At 32.1% G+C, this 15,205-nt stretch overlaps 3 protein-coding genes across 3 annotated transcripts; 1 reads left to right on the top strand and 2 right to left on the bottom strand.

The window, feature by feature from the left end:
• Positions 1 to 2,664: 2,664 nt before the first annotated feature.
• On the top strand, positions 2,665 to 6,389 carry MIS12 (minichromosome instability 12 (mis12)-like protein). The gene is made up of 7 exons (XM_018116924.2): positions 2,665 to 2,961; positions 3,061 to 3,118; positions 3,562 to 3,681; positions 4,443 to 4,538; positions 4,649 to 4,787; positions 5,846 to 5,983; positions 6,082 to 6,389. The coding sequence occupies exons 1-7, from the start codon at positions 2,840 to 2,842 to the stop codon at positions 6,141 to 6,143; spliced, it is 735 nt and encodes a 244-aa protein (XP_017972413.2). The 5' UTR covers positions 2,665 to 2,839; the 3' UTR covers positions 6,144 to 6,389.
• Positions 6,390 to 8,056: 1,667 nt separating this feature from the next.
• Positions 8,057 to 9,397, bottom strand: LOC18604947 (protein STRICTOSIDINE SYNTHASE-LIKE 11-like). The gene is made up of 3 exons (XM_007037668.3): positions 9,133 to 9,397; positions 8,693 to 8,962; positions 8,057 to 8,590 (listed from the first exon to the last, which is right to left on the bottom strand). The coding sequence occupies exons 1-3, from the start codon at positions 9,387 to 9,389 to the stop codon at positions 8,116 to 8,118; spliced, it is 1,002 nt and encodes a 333-aa protein (XP_007037730.3). The 5' UTR covers positions 9,390 to 9,397; the 3' UTR covers positions 8,057 to 8,115.
• Positions 9,398 to 11,262: 1,865 nt separating this feature from the next.
• Positions 11,263 to 12,289, bottom strand: LOC148763763 (uncharacterized). Its single transcript, XM_088804615.1, has 2 exons — positions 11,930 to 12,289; positions 11,263 to 11,844 (listed from the first exon to the last, which is right to left on the bottom strand). Exons 1-2 carry the CDS (start codon positions 12,287 to 12,289, stop codon positions 11,263 to 11,265), a joined length of 942 nt encoding a protein of 313 aa, XP_088660741.1.
• Between the last annotated feature and the right edge of the window lie 2,916 nt (positions 12,290 to 15,205).

The raw sequence follows: 15,205 nt of genomic DNA, 5'->3' as shown, positions 1-15,205 counted from the left end.
AGTGGAAATCTTTTGTTGGATATTCATAAATTTTTAAGGCCAATTTCGCTCAAGAACTCATTGCTTGTGTTAATGCAAATGAGGTTTAAATAGAATTCAAATAATCGGTAAAATTTATTTTAAAACGAGCTTTTTAATGAATATTATTTTTAAAATTTATTTTGACTTTTGTTATTCTATATGTAAAAAGAGAATTAAGTAAATAGTCATAGAGATACAATAAAGTTAACGTTTAATTTTGTCTTTACACTTTACAAGAGTCGATCCCTAGATACAACTAAGGGTTTGCAAAGTTGTTCGGTTTTAGAATCTAAAATCTAAAGCAAATAGATTATAAGGAATTTAAATTCTTTTGATAGATGATGGGGAAATCAAGCGGTTGTATTTATTTTCAAAACATAACACTTATATTACTCTTGATTTTTCTACTCTTGTCATATTTATTTTTAGTGTATCAAAATGGTTAACAACAAGTTTTTTATATAAGTTTGTAAGTGTTTCTTCTTCAATAACACAACCCTTTCATCAGAATACCTCTTTGTCTTAAAGATACATCTACATTTTACAAAACAATTATTAGATAAAGATATTGTTTTAATAATCACTTTATGAAAAAATAACTATTCATTCCATAAGACATAACTTTTGAGCTACAATATGAAAAAAATAACTTTTCATATTCGAATTCTTGAGCTGTGGTGTTTTTCAATTGTCTTATAACTTTTGGATTTAGATGTATTTTTTCAATTCGTCACTTTTCCAAGTGACATAATTATTCACGTAAAAATGCACCTATAATTCAATTGTCACATTATATGCCATAACTTTTTATTTTGAAAATACAGCAACAATCCCTATCATTTTCAAAATTTTCAATACAAATAGCTTTGGAAATCTTGTACATAAAACGAAGATATCTCACAGATTTGAACTTTCAATGAATGAATGTAGTTGGTTTTAGTCTAAATTGAGTAGTTGACCAAGCATTGAACTATCAATTTTTCATTTGATTAGTTGGGCCATTAAATATACACAAGCTTTCTTGCTCATTTTGTATCTAGTTTTGTCAACTCGTTTTCATGGCCTTGTGTTTTGCATCCATTCATTGTGCTGTCAAAGTCAAGCCTTTAACTCTTAGAAGCAGTCACGCTTTGACTCACATAACTAGCCCCCGTTAAAAGTACCTCGTAATTACAGTATTTTAGCATATACATGTTCCGAGTCTATTAATAATTTTTGTTCAATCTTACCTTACACGTTACAGGAACCAAGTACTATACACCTCAAAATGAAAAATATAAATTAGTGCTCGCAATCATCTATATGGTAAAATAGTTAGTACCCAAAATTTGTAAGTCAACCACAAGCGTCGAGATGAGCTCCCATTATTGAAAATTTAGTTAATAGACTTGAGATCCATCTCTTTTAAGATTTTTATTACCAAATCATTTTTTAGACATTTGATAAATAAATTCGCTAAATTTTCAAAAGATCTCACATAACTTATAGTGACTATACTATTACTAATTCTTTATCTTAAAATGCTATGTTGAAGTTCAATATATCGACCTTTACCATTATATGTTTGATTATATGTCTTTGATATTGTCTCTCCATTGTCATAATGTAGTCAGATTGGTGCTACTGGTTTAGGTTTTAATGGAATTTCATAAAATAAATCTTTCAACCATTTTGCTTATTGGATGGCAGATGTTAAGGTTATAAATTCAACTGAAATGGTGAAGTTTGCTTGATAAGATTGTTTTCTTAGAACCCTAAGAAACAACACCCCACCAATTGTAAAAATCTAACTAATAGTATAAGTATGATTCGTTCTATTTAAATTTCAACTAGCATCTTTGTACCTTTCTACAACCAAAAGAAAACCTAAATAATAAATATCATAATTCATTGTGCTGTTTTAATATCTTAGAACTCTATGGACAACATACCGATGTTCTTTACTTGGATTACTTGTAAATTAATTTAACATTTCAACCACAAAAGCAATGTTCGGTCTTGTACGCACTATAGTATACATTAGGCATCCAATCACCCTTGTATATTTGTTTTGTACTATTGACTTATCTTTGTTGGGTACTAGTCTTATATTAGAGCCATAAAGTGTAGAAATTGACATATAATTTGACTTATTATACTTCATTACAATCTTTTTAATGTAATGAGATTGAGACGATATTAAATTATTATTGTCTTTCATTATTCTTATACTAAGAATAACATTTGTCACACCCATATCTTTCATATCAAAATTCTTGAACAAAATATTTTTTATGTCTTTCAATTGTTTTAAATTGGTACTAAAAATTAACATGTTATCCACATATAGACAAATGATGACACATTTACCATTATGAAACTTAGTATAAATACATTTGTCAAATTGGATAATTTTGTAATCATTAGATAACACATCTTCATCAAATTTTGATGTCATTTTTTAAAAAATCTTTTATTATCATTAATTTAAAATATAAAAATAATTAATAGGTAAATATATCAATAAATGTGATAAATGCTATTTAACCTATTGTCATAATTTTGGTGTTGTTCATCAAGGAGCTAATTTTTTTTATTTGTGTAAAAATAGACATACATAAACAGAACGTTATCAAGATTTTTAAATAAACTCGAACTCGACTTGACTCAGTCATTAACACCTGGATGCATTTTGTCACAATTGTCATTTGGCGGGAAAATCTAGAGTGGAAAATAATCTTGAACTCTATAATTAAAAAAAAAAAAAACAAAAACAGAGCAAAGAAGTAAGAGCCATTTCATTTTTGTAAGAAAAAAGATTCAGGAGAGGACTGCGAAAATGGAAGGCAGCGAAAGCGAAGCAATTTTCGATTCTCTGAATCTAAATCCCCAACTTTTCATCAACGAAGCTTTAAACACCGTCGATGATCTCCTCAACGATGGCTTCGATTTCTATCTCCAGTATCTCTCTCTCAGTTTCCCTTCGTCTTTTCCTTTTTTTTTTCTTTGATTTCTCTTAAAACAAGGTTTTTTTTTTTTTAAATTTTGCGAAATTTGCAGAGAAGCTTCCACACTTTTGAAAATCGAAGGCACCGAACGCTCCCAAGATCTAACCAAGGTAACCTGCAATTTTTTTTTCATTTTTTTAAAAAATTATTATTACTCAGAACTCTATCTGGGTTCTTATTTAATTTTGGAAATTTTGATTGATTAGCTTAAAAATATTTTATGTTTTTCAAAATTTTGTTAATAGTAGTTGCTATACAAATTAATTTGCATTAAACTGAAAATTTAGAAGTCTTAATTTTCATTAATCATGTCTTTCTCAAGTTCCTTGAATGAAAATAAGCTAAGTGTTTAAAATTGGTGACTCGATGATATAAAGTTAATGGGGGTGCTAGGAAATACCGGAAAAAGTTGAAGAGTTTTTTTTTTTTTTTTGTAAGTTTTGTCTTATTTCTAATGGTGAGGGAGATTGGTTTAGTTATGGTAGCAGCTAAAGACTTGGCTCTTTTCCTAATTACACCCTAATTATCTGGTGTTTTTGGCTTTTATTTTTAGGGTGTCAACTATATTCGCAATATGATCCAATCAAGTTTGGATAAGCGGCTTGCTATGTGGGAGAAGTACTGTCTTCGCCACTGTTTCACTGTTCCTGAAGGTTTTTCTTTATCCAAGAATGTAGGTTGTTATTCTGTGTAATGGGTTTTATTATTGCATGCTGGGATATATTACTTGATATTCACTGGAACTTATATGGCACAGAAAGTACAGAATGTTAGATAGAGTACTAGATGAAATCGAGGCTAATCAGTTGGCAAAAGAGATAACAGAGCTAATCACTTCACACTATAAATTAGAAATGGAAAAGAAAGCTGATATTCTAATTATCATTTGAAGTGAGAGCTTAGTAGTTTAGAATGCCTGATATTATCTTTAGAGGAGTTTAGGATGCTTGAGAGCATTTTTAGAAGTACCTTTTGAGGTATGTAAAATTTTGTTACTGTCTGTCGTGATAATAAAAAAGATGGCATAGATGAATTAATGGATATTAATTGATAGCATTGAAATTTTCACTTAGGAGATTTAGGGATCATTGCTTTAATGGTATCGTAGAAATTTGCAATCTCAGTAATGTGGCTTAGTGGGATTGGCAACTACTAGAGGAAAATCAGTTGACTTTGTTGGCAAGTTGGGAAAAGGATAAAAGATCATGTCCTGAAGATCCAGTGATAGTAATTAATATTATTGCCTTTTAGAAGAAAAGCATTATCAGCAAGTTGCTACGTGCTAAAGAAATGTAGAAGTCTAGAAGAAAAATATCAGATGAAACACTCTACATACATAACTTATTAAAAATTTGCTTTAGTATAGTTATAATTTTGTTAAAATTTTCTTTATTTTAGTTATAACTGCGAACTCTCATTTATTGTTCTTTCTAGGATGAGTTACCTGGTAGTTGTTCAATGGTTCAAGATACTCTCTCTGATCCAGATGTGGATGCAGAGTTGGATTCATTAAGGGATAAACTTACATTGGTGAGAAAATCCTTTATATTGCTGGAATGTTTATTTATGTGTAATTTTTCTTCTGCTTTTTTCATTTTTTTCTGCTATTGATCTCTGTTTAAAAGAAACTTCCTTCTTAGGTTGGGGCAGAGTCTGATAGGTTGAACAGTGAACTTAAGGAATTGGAAAGACAGTCAGCTTTAAGTGGGCATTACGCGGGACTAATTAATGAGGCATTGCAGTTATATGAAGACACCTCTGCACGTGACATGTTCCGAGGTAATTTAAGTAGCCTGTTTAATTATATTCTTTAATATGGTAATGCATTAAATCCACTGAGATAGTCTTTGCATGCACAAGAAATGAGGTTCTGTTTTAGACGTTGTAGATTATATAAATTATAGGACAACAAGGATCTTAGTATAGAAAACCTTTCTGATCATATTCTCTTTGTTCTTTACTTCCTGTTCTGAAAAACAATGTGCACATCTAAAACATTCAGGTTTTATATGGTATGATGCACATTGCATAGGACAAGACAAAATTGATGATTACATTGTCTTATTTTGGTGCATGGTGGTTTGCATAATAAAACTGCTCTTATCTTAGTTTCCATTTTCCTATTAGGATTCAATTAATCCTTTTGCTCTTAGGGTTATGTAACCCTATCCATAGGATAACTAGTCCAACTATCCAATCTATTTATTTATTAAAGACTAGAGAGTAGAGACAATGTTAAATATTGCTTGAAATAACAAACTTTCCTATCCAATATCATCCTATGCACCAAATGAGCTCTCAATATCTAGCGATTGACTGAGTTATCTGGACTGCTTTGTTAGTTGTTACCCAGAAGGACACTGACAAGTTAAAATTGGCCCTACATTGTTTTCTGCTCTTTCAGTTTCTTTTATGCATCAATGTTTGAAGCAGCTTGTAACACTCCCACAAGTTACTATTGCCAAATTTTTGAATTAGTTTTATTTTGAAGCCTGGTCTGAACCTTCAGTTAGGTAAGAAAACATTGCTGTAAGCGTTTTAACTAATAACTTGGTAACACCTTTTGTTGCAAAGACAGGTTTCATTCCTGTGTCTCTATTCCTCATTTCAGTTTCACATAGAGGAGGTTCAAAATTGAATGTGCTATATCATCCATCTCCTCTTACTATTTTTAATTATAAATGCTACCCAATAGAAGCATTTCTATATTCAGGCCTCAGCTTTTCTTAATTGTTGAACTTGTAATTGGTACCATCTGCTCATATTTTTGAAGCACTCCTTTTTAAGTTAATTATTCTGCTCATCATGATAGTTACTCCCAACCATGCTTCCTGCAGAAATGGTGCAAACTGCAACAGAACTCCGTGTCAAAATGCAGAAGCTAAAGACCAGACAGGCGGAAAGAATGGAACATGCACGAGCAGAGAGGATATACAATTCACTTACAGATTACTTCACTGTGAATCAAGAGAAGGGTAAAACTTATGCTGATTCAATATACCTGAACAGTGATTATACTAATTTCTGCTTGTCTTGTGAAGTAAGTTTTGCATTTTTCTTGTTTGAAGTGTAGGCCTCGCCAATGCGAAGTTGGATGATCTTCAAGAATTTCTAGCAGAACTGAAGAAGATGTAATATGTAATCAGTCTTGTTGCATAGTTTGTTATTGCTTTTCCGTTAAGTGTAAGCCTCTCTTCATGCCCATCTTCTTGTTTCTTTTTTTGGTGAAAGACTTTTGCTGCTCTTATTGGTCTGGCTGTCTTTCTGTTTACATTACCTTTTGCTGAAAGTCATTCCTGATATTGTAAGCTAGTAGATTTACATTTTCATTTGATTTGGATAAGCTTGTTTATAATCCAGAGTCAGTTCCAAACGTCTCAAGTTACCATCTTATATCAAGAAGGAAAAGTGGGCAAATGTAAAAGTTGATGATGATTATAATTTGCCCTTTACATTTCATACATTTATATACAAGTGAGGTATGTTGACTGAACCTAAATTACCAAAATTCAGCCTAGTAAACTGCCTAGCTAGTAGGAATAGGTCAGACGTAAGGATACATTTGTGATTCTCACCTTCAATCACTATTGGAATAGGATTAAGGCTTAGAGTTCTTTGCATGGAGTTTGTTGAGTTTTTAATAAATTGTGTCATATGTTAATTGGAATTGGAAAATTAGCATTGAAGGGTTATTATAAGTTCAAAGTAAAATTGATGTTGAGTTAAATAATTTTAATACATGGTTTGATTTTATTGGCTATTTGAGGTACTTTATAAGAAACTTACTTAAAATTTATCCACCAGAGTAAATATGGTTAACATCCAAATTGGATGCAAAAAAATAAATCCAAAAGTCGATTTTCTTTCTAATTGAATCCAGTTATTGCGGCAAGGTCTGGTGTCAAAACTAACACAACAGAAAACTTCATTGAAAGGCCATAACAGAAAGAACCTGTCATAGTTCATGTAGACTAATAAAAACACCCTCTATTTTTGAAAAATTATACATAAAATATATAAACAAAATGCATGATAGTTTACATTTATATTGATTAATTACGTTATTGGCTTTAAGTTTTGATTATTTGTTTATTATGAAGATTCATTTGGTTGATATTTTTGCTATTTGTTTTTTTTTAACAAATGAATAAGAATGAATAAAAAACAAAAGGCAGATAGTAAATAGTAAATAGTAAAAGTATCAACAAAAAGTAAGCTTAATTAATTATGATTTTGCTTTTGATAATATTTCTATAAACAAAAACCAAATAGAAAATCCAAGTGTCAGAAATAACAACTAAATGGAGTCTAAAATCTTTTTAAATTTCTTTTCCTTCTTATAAGGACAAAGAAAAAACAAAAAACATTGCTAGGAGGGCATTGTTTTACTTGGATTAATTGTCTACTTGAAATGATAAGTATCAAGTGCATGGTGATTTTAAAAGAGGAGCATTAAAGGAGCACTGTTTTATGTAAAGATGGTTATTTCAGCTTTCGAAGTGGTTCAGCCATTGATGTTTGATAAGTTTCCTAGCTAATTAAATTCATTAGATCAGCGTGTAAATGAAATCCTAATGAAATATTCCATCATTCTATGTATCACACCGTACCTTGACCTGTACAGGGAGTTCAAAGAGTAAAATTTTGGTATTATGAGTTAGTTCACCTTTACTTAGGTTGCAAGTTACTACAGTGGCGTCAGTTGGAAGGCATGAACATTACTTTCAAATTGGTGTCTCCATCCATGGACAAAATGATGCAAGCCTATTCCATCATTTTTTTAACAGCATGAGTTAAGCTTGGTTTTGCATTTTAATTTTGAAATCGGACCTTCATGCATATTATAATCATTAGTTGTAGTTGTAACTCAATCTGCATTCTGTCTCTGCACGCGGTTACTGTATGAAGCTGTGAATTTCTTCAACTGAGCCTTATGAGCAGAGACTTAATTGCTTTCATTTTCTTTTTTCCATTGTTTTATCTAAGTATACTGAGTAAGCAAAGATACATAATAATGAAAACGAAAACTTTATTTAATGGTAGGGGTGCCATCTCTCATCAGAGACTTCAATTTTGCAGCCATTATAAATACAGTTCGAAGACATGGTTAAAACCTATAGACGCCAATAAAATTCACATAGCGCGATGCTACATATAATGCACCACCGAACTCCTGTACTTCACTGATTAAATTATTGCCATACCATTGTTCGAAGTTTACTGTTCGAGTAACAATACCTAGCCCACTGATCCTTTGCCCTAGAGGCACCAATGACTGCGTGGGTTGTTTTACCATTGCTGCTGCCTGCCAAAAATCTCCTGCTAGTGTTCCCTGAATATTATTTGGCCTTGCCTGAGTACTTATGATGTCATAGGTGTTGGCTCGAGGACCTTGGAGCCAATACCTCATAGTTGTGTTACTATTGAAGTTAGAGATGAGGACATATGTTCCGTCTTGGCTAACTGCAGCCCCGGCTGGCCCCGTAAGATTCTTTAGCAACACTGTAACTCGCTTAGTATTAGGGTCATACCTTAACAGCCTCCCTGTCGAATCATTAGAGGTCAATCCTTTTGAAGCATTTCTGCAACATGTACATATGTATGTGTAATTAAGCGATATACTACGTATAATGCAACATAACTTTGCAAAATGTAATAAATAATAGCATGGAACGTGAAAGAACCTTAGATCATAGACAGTGCTGGTGTCCGTGAAAAAAACATTTCCGGATAGTTGGTGGACATCTAAACCATTGCAAAAGCGGTAAGGCTCTCCATCTGCACTGCTGGATACTAGGTTTGCTAGTCCTCCTCTAGAATCTAACGCCACGAGGCCGACATAGGCATCACAAACATACAGCTGACTCGAGGCGTAATGAAACCCCAAACCCATTGGCCTTCCACAGATTGGCCCCAAATCTGGATTAGTAGCGCCGTCACACACTGCCTTGGACCTTCAATAGCGTTCAAAGGGTGAATACTCAAGTAGTACAAAGGGAATAGATGAATAATATATACCAGAAAAAGGAGCCAGGGGACCTAGCTAGGTATGAAAATTCTGAGACAGTTGCAGGTGCAGACATGGCTAGCTAGCTATACAAGTGATTTCGTGCAAGGAAATCACCTAGTTCCACTGGTGTATCCGAAGTCCACAAATCCAGTGGCTGGTCCGTTATATTGCAGAATTCTACCATCATCTACACCTACATAAATGCGTCCGGTTCCAAGCTCGAAGGCAAAGGATTCGGGCCCTTTGGCTGTTGGTGGCAATTGAATTGAGCTGAAAAACTGAGAAAGAACCATTGACGGAGAACAGAATATAAATATGAAAATGGAGAACAAGGTTGCTTCTCTGAGGCTGATTATGTAAGCCATTTTCATTAAATGCATTTACCTAAATTTATCCATGCTTGTGTTTAGCTACTCGGTATTTATAAGCGCCAGAACAGGTGCCAAAGGCAAACCAAATCGAGAAATACTGTAACTGATGATCTTGAGCACTAGATTCAAGTGAAAAATCTGAAATCAAGCAAGAATCATCGGTACTTGGTATGGCGTTAATTTACTACGAATTTTGGGTGGTTACAGGCCGTGGATATCGTTGCAATTCCAAAAAAGGTGTCCTCTGAAATATGGAAAAGCCTCGAGAAAACTCGCTAGCTAGGCTAGTGGAAAACGTGTGAAGATTTACTGTTTGCATTCTTTTGCATTTGTTTAATTGTCTTGCTCTCTGAAAACGATTTTTCTTTTATAATTCCAGTGAAAGATGTGCGAGTATTTCTTGGCTCTGTGCAAATTAGGCCCATAAACAGAAGCCTACTCAGGACTATAGACAACCCCTGCCGAAATAAACTAACTACAGCAATGTAAAACTTTTATCTTATTCTAAGTTTTGATGGAATTCAAGCTTGTTCATACCGAGCTTAGATAGTATTTAAAAACTTTGAAAGTGAGAACTTGACTCATTTGTTTGGAAGAATCGAGCTCAAACTCATTTTTGAGCCTCGGCTTCAGCTTTGTCTTCCTCCCGACTTGTATATATCATAGGAAAATGAATAAAAGTGGTCATATTTCATTCACTCGTTGATCTGATGTTTAAACAAGCATAAGAAATCAAAATAACGATGCAAGATTATTTATATAGGCAGGTGTCACGATCTCATATTAGTTAAAAATAATATAGACCTAGATCTTATAAGTAACAGCACGTTTGGTTCGCGGAATAGGCAGGAATAGAATAGAATTGCTATTCTGTGGGAATAGAATAAAATGAGAATAGAATAAAATAGTTATTACTTTGTTTGGTATTGTGAATGGAATAGAGCAAGAATTGCTATTATGACATATCACAGTGTTTGGTTGGTAGAAATAAGATTGGAATAAGAAAGGAATAGGTGATAAAAAGACAAAAATACCCTTGACCATATTAACAATTATTTTTATAAAAAAATAAAATTATCCTTATTATCATTTAAATACACATTTATCCCAAAAGTTAATTATCCATCATAATTATATTTTTTCCCAATTACTAAAAATAATTATAATTTAATCACATATTTTTATAAATAGATAATTATTTAAAAATATAATTTAATTATATTATATTTTATCTATCATAATCAATTAAATTTGTGTATAGATTTTTTTTTTAGCCAATTCTTCATATATTATGAATCATTTTCATATATTATGAATCATTTTTTTCTAAAAAAAAATATAAATTATGTCTTTTGATAAATTAAATGCAAATTCATAAACCCTTTTAAAAAGAGAAGAAAATCATTTTTTTGAACCCAACATTTGGTGCTGAGGAAACATAAATGGCAAATAGAGAAATACCGTGTCTTTCAATTTATTATTTGCATTCCATATCTGGCAAGAAAATGACAATTTACCATTTTAACTAAAGCATATTAGCATGGAGATGCTATAAATATTAAAAGAGCCTTGTAATACTAAATGCCTTTTAGATGAAAATATTAGTACATATAATCTACAAATCATGTCTAGTTCAGAAAAATACACTGACCTTGAAATTAATGGATGAATATTCATCCTATTACACTAACTTACAACATGCATAAAACAAATAAAGTCGCTACAATAATATCACCCTTATACAACTACTAACATAACTGTCAATTCAAAAAGGTTTTGACTTGTTAATGAACCTCATAATTAATATCAACATCAAGCACAAGTGCCCAAAAGTTACAATCTCTGGAACTTACCTTTACAAAAAGTTTTAGATTCATCCAAGCTCAACGGCAGCAAGAAATGTCCTCAGCCATTCAAGTCTTCGATTAGGATCAATACTAAAAAACACAAACATAAGAGTTGGAGATTCTGGAAGTTTAATTGAAGCTAAAACCCTTTCCATCGATGCCAATCCCTCTACTTGACTTAAAATCCCATCCAACTCTTGAGCTTTTTGTTGGATGTTCACCTCTGCCCCAACACTTCTGCTAAACTCAATTCCAACCTCTTTTATGTTTTCACCCAATATCGTTGCAGCAGTAATAATTGATTCAGATGTGATGGGATCACCCGCCTCATTTAGCCTTTTCCTCTTCCTTGTTGAAGTTGTGTCACTTCTGGGAGCTGAAGTTTGAGGTTGAATATTGGAAAAATCCTCATCCTCAAAATTATATCCAGCTAGGTTTTCACCTTCAATTTTCTCATTGATTGTATCATTATAGTCCTGCATTTCTTCAAGGATATCTGCTGCAGTTTGTGCATCTTTCCCTGTTGCACGATCTCTTGCATAAATTATACTCAGCTCATTGAAGAAGGGAAAACTCTTTCTTCTAAAAGGGGCAGCCTCTTTATGACTCTAATAAAAAAAAAAGACTATTAGTTATATTATTAGTAAGAAACTAATATAAAAATAATTAAATAACCCAAACTCAAAAACGTACCTGTATGTAAGCTTCCCATACTGGATTATCAGCAACAACCATGTTTCTTTGATCATCCCACCCAAATCGACTAGTATGTGTCCCTTGCACCATATCATATATAATAGCCCATTCTTTTTTCAAAGTCTTTATTCTAGACTCTATGTGGGGCTTCGCCTTCAAGTTTGCATTTGGTAATTTTGTTGCAAACATATTTTCAAGTTCTATTAAATAACCCCCTCTAAATCCAGTGTCAGCATTATATTTTCCTATATTGTGCAAATCAATCAAAGCTGTAACAAGTGCAACATCTTCATGATGATTCCATTTTCTTTTGGTTCCCTTTGAACTTTGAGAAGCTCGTGCTGAAGATGTGGACATTGTTTTCTACCATACACCAAATATTTAATTATAAAAAATATTATTAAAATGTAAAAAATATATATATATATATATATATCCAATAATATATTAAAACTACTCAAACTTTATTCACATGATAAAAAGTACAATATAAACAACACAATTAACAACAACAATTGACAAAACAATAACACATTAAGAACAAATTAAAAAAAAAGTACAACTTGAACTGGCAAAGGAAAGAAACCCAACAATAGTCCTTCAGTATCAATATGCCTAACAAATGTCAATCATCATTTTGCCTAGATGCTTGCCATTCATTGAACATCTGATTTGCTAATTCCATTCTGAAATTACCCCAAACATCAGTAAGATCAATAGTACTTATAAAATCCTCATCAACTGCTATGTTGGTTTCAACATATTCCCCTAAATCCACTTCAATAGGGTCAAAACTCATCTCCCTCCTAATAAAATTATGAAGCAAACAACAAGCTATAATAATTTTATTATGTATCCTAATCGGATAAAATGATGGACTCCTAAGAATACCCCATCTCATTTTCAATAACCCAAAACATCTCTCTATAACATTGCGAGCAGCAGCATGTTTCATATTAAAAAATTCTTCAGGACTGCTTGGTTCATGGCCTTGACACCAGTCATTCAAATGGTATCGTTGACCCCTAAAAGGTGCAAGAAAGCCCTCACAATTTGTATAGCCCGCATCAACTAGATAGTAACAACCTATATAAAACAAACTAAATAAGTTATTTCCTTATTTAAGTAGAATAATCATATAGTACATAATTTGAAATACCTTCCCATTATCATAGGAAAACTTACCATTAGGCACTTTAAGTCCATTTCTTCTCCTTAGTGCATCTCGAAGAACTCTGCCATCAGCTACAGACTCTTCCCAACCGGGAAGAACAAAGACAAATTGCATGTCAGGTGTACATACACCTAACATATTTGTTGCAATATTCCCTTTACGAGTGCGATATCTAGGTTTATCTGCACTTGGCACCTTAATTCTGATGTATGTCCCATCTAGAGCACCTAAACAATTCTACAAATCGGATGTAATGAATTACTAATAAGTAAACTTATTAATGTCTTGTATATATATAATTACAAAAAGTTATAAGATCAATAATCTACCTTAAACCACTTCCACCGATTGTCTGTTGAGTTTGTTGGAATGGGCTCAGGTTTTCTAAACAAATGTTCTTGCAATTTCAAGACTGCAGCCAAAACATTATGAAAGTGCCGACTAATTGACTCACCCGACCTTCTAAAATTTAAACTAATTACTCGATTCTTAACATGATGAGCAATAATATGTAAGAATATTGCAACTTGCTCATCTACAAGCATGTTCTTTGTTGACTTCAACCTTCCAATACTTTCTAACATTTCACATAATTTAAAAAAAGCAACCCTATTCATCCTAATTTGTGAAATACATGAAATATCATTATCATACACAAGTCGCCTCACATACTCTCGATTTGTAGCAAAATCTAATGCATAAGATCTTACTCTTGGCCTATAAGTACATAAAGTCGACGCTGCAGACAATAAGGTCAAGAATGAACTAACAGCACGACAAATCTCCATATAAAATTTAAACATAGCTAACAGTCTTTTTCGTCGTTCCGCATCTCTTCTCAAATACAAACGAACCATGACTGCAAAAAATAAATATTCTAATCTATTTTATTATTTAAGAAAAATATTAAAGCCATATGGTAAAAGAAAAAATAAGTGACATCAAAATCACATTTCAGCCCCATAAGTAAGCCATATGAAAAAATTGTAAAATTTAATAATTGCTGGGTTAGAGAGACAGACAGGGAAAAAGAGGGTTAATGACATTTCTACTTGGCAACCGTTATTAAGTCAACATTCTTTTGGCAAAGTCCAACACAAATATTACAAAAAGTCAAACTAACTATATAAGATATCATCACATAATGAATATAATCATTTTGGAAATGTATATATAAGGTAAGAATATTTAAGATAAAAATTTTAGTTCCATCGATATTAAATAATAAAAGAGAAGTTTGAAGTTAGGGAAAAGAAGAGCTCTAAGAAGGTACATGATTGGGTCTCTCTTCCTTTTGATTTCTACAATAATTTTTGAGATTTGATTTGCAGTTTTCAATATATTCTGCAAATGTAGTTAATTCTTTTTTAACTCATGTGATTTGGCATTATGCAGAGACCTAAAGGATTGAAGGCCATGGGGAGTATGGAAAGTGATTCAGATTGAAAGAGATGTCCATATATGGCAGCAGCAGAGGCTTTTTCTCTTCTGAATTTTGGGGAATATTTTTGCATTTGATGTCAATGGGGTTGTTGGAGTTTTGGAGAGAAAAATATAGAAAAGTTAAGGAGTCCCTGCAGGGTTTGTTCTATAGAAGTACATAATTTCATTTTTATAAATGAGAATAATCATCTTTTCAATATATTCATTCCCATACTCCCAAAATTTACTGCAGACAAATGCATGTGACTCACTTATTTCTACCTTTTGTTCCTGATCAAATTGTATAATTTTGGTAAACTATGATGGTAAGAGCACTACATTGAAATCTCGTTGAGACTTTGTCCTTAGGTGGCTAATTAGGTTCTACCACGTCACATATATTACCATTTTTAAGCTAGCTTGAGCCCAACCCGTGCCCGCCCATTACAATGAGTTATTATTAAAATAATATTTTATCCTAATATTTTAATATTATCTAGGTAATTATGTTTTTATCACTAATCAATAATTTAAAGTCATCATAGTTGGTATGATTTTACTTAAACCATTTTCAATCATTAAGAATTAGAATTAATTATATTTGATATCACATGAAAACCATTCACAACATTGTATCAATATCTTATTGATCTAAATTTCAAAAGGTAATTCAAAAC

Source organism: Theobroma cacao, chromosome 3 (genome assembly GCF_053813885.1).
Source record: "Theobroma cacao isolate CCN51 chromosome 3, ASM5381388v1, whole genome shotgun sequence".
NCBI lineage: Eukaryota > Viridiplantae > Streptophyta > Magnoliopsida > Malvales > Malvaceae > Theobroma > Theobroma cacao.
This window is presented reverse-complemented; position numbering and strand designations above follow the sequence as displayed.

Coding starts and splice junctions, on each gene's coding strand:
- LOC18604947 (XM_007037668.3), bottom strand. CDS start 9,389: ATGAAAATGGCTTACATAATCAGCCTCAGAGAAGCAACCTTGTTCTCC. Junction 8,963..9,132: donor GGATACACCAGTGGAACTAG/GTGATTTCCTTG, acceptor ACGCTATTGAAG/GTCCAAGGCAGTGTGTGACG. Junction 8,591..8,692: donor AGCACTGTCTATGATCTAAG/GTTCTTTCACGT, acceptor TACATGTTGCAG/AAATGCTTCAAAAGGATTGA.
- MIS12 (XM_018116924.2), top strand. CDS start 2,840: ATGGAAGGCAGCGAAAGCGAAGCAATTTTCGATTCTCTGAATCTAAAT. Junction 3,119..3,561: donor GCTCCCAAGATCTAACCAAG/GTAACCTGCAAT, acceptor TTTTATTTTTAG/GGTGTCAACTATATTCGCAA. Junction 4,788..5,845: donor TGCACGTGACATGTTCCGAG/GTAATTTAAGTA, acceptor TGCTTCCTGCAG/AAATGGTGCAAACTGCAACA.
- LOC148763763 (XM_088804615.1), bottom strand. CDS start 12,289: ATGTCCACATCTTCAGCACGAGCTTCTCAAAGTTCAAAGGGAACCAAA. Junction 11,845..11,929: donor TATGGGAAGCTTACATACAG/GTACGTTTTTGA, acceptor TTTTTTTATTAG/AGTCATAAAGAGGCTGCCCC.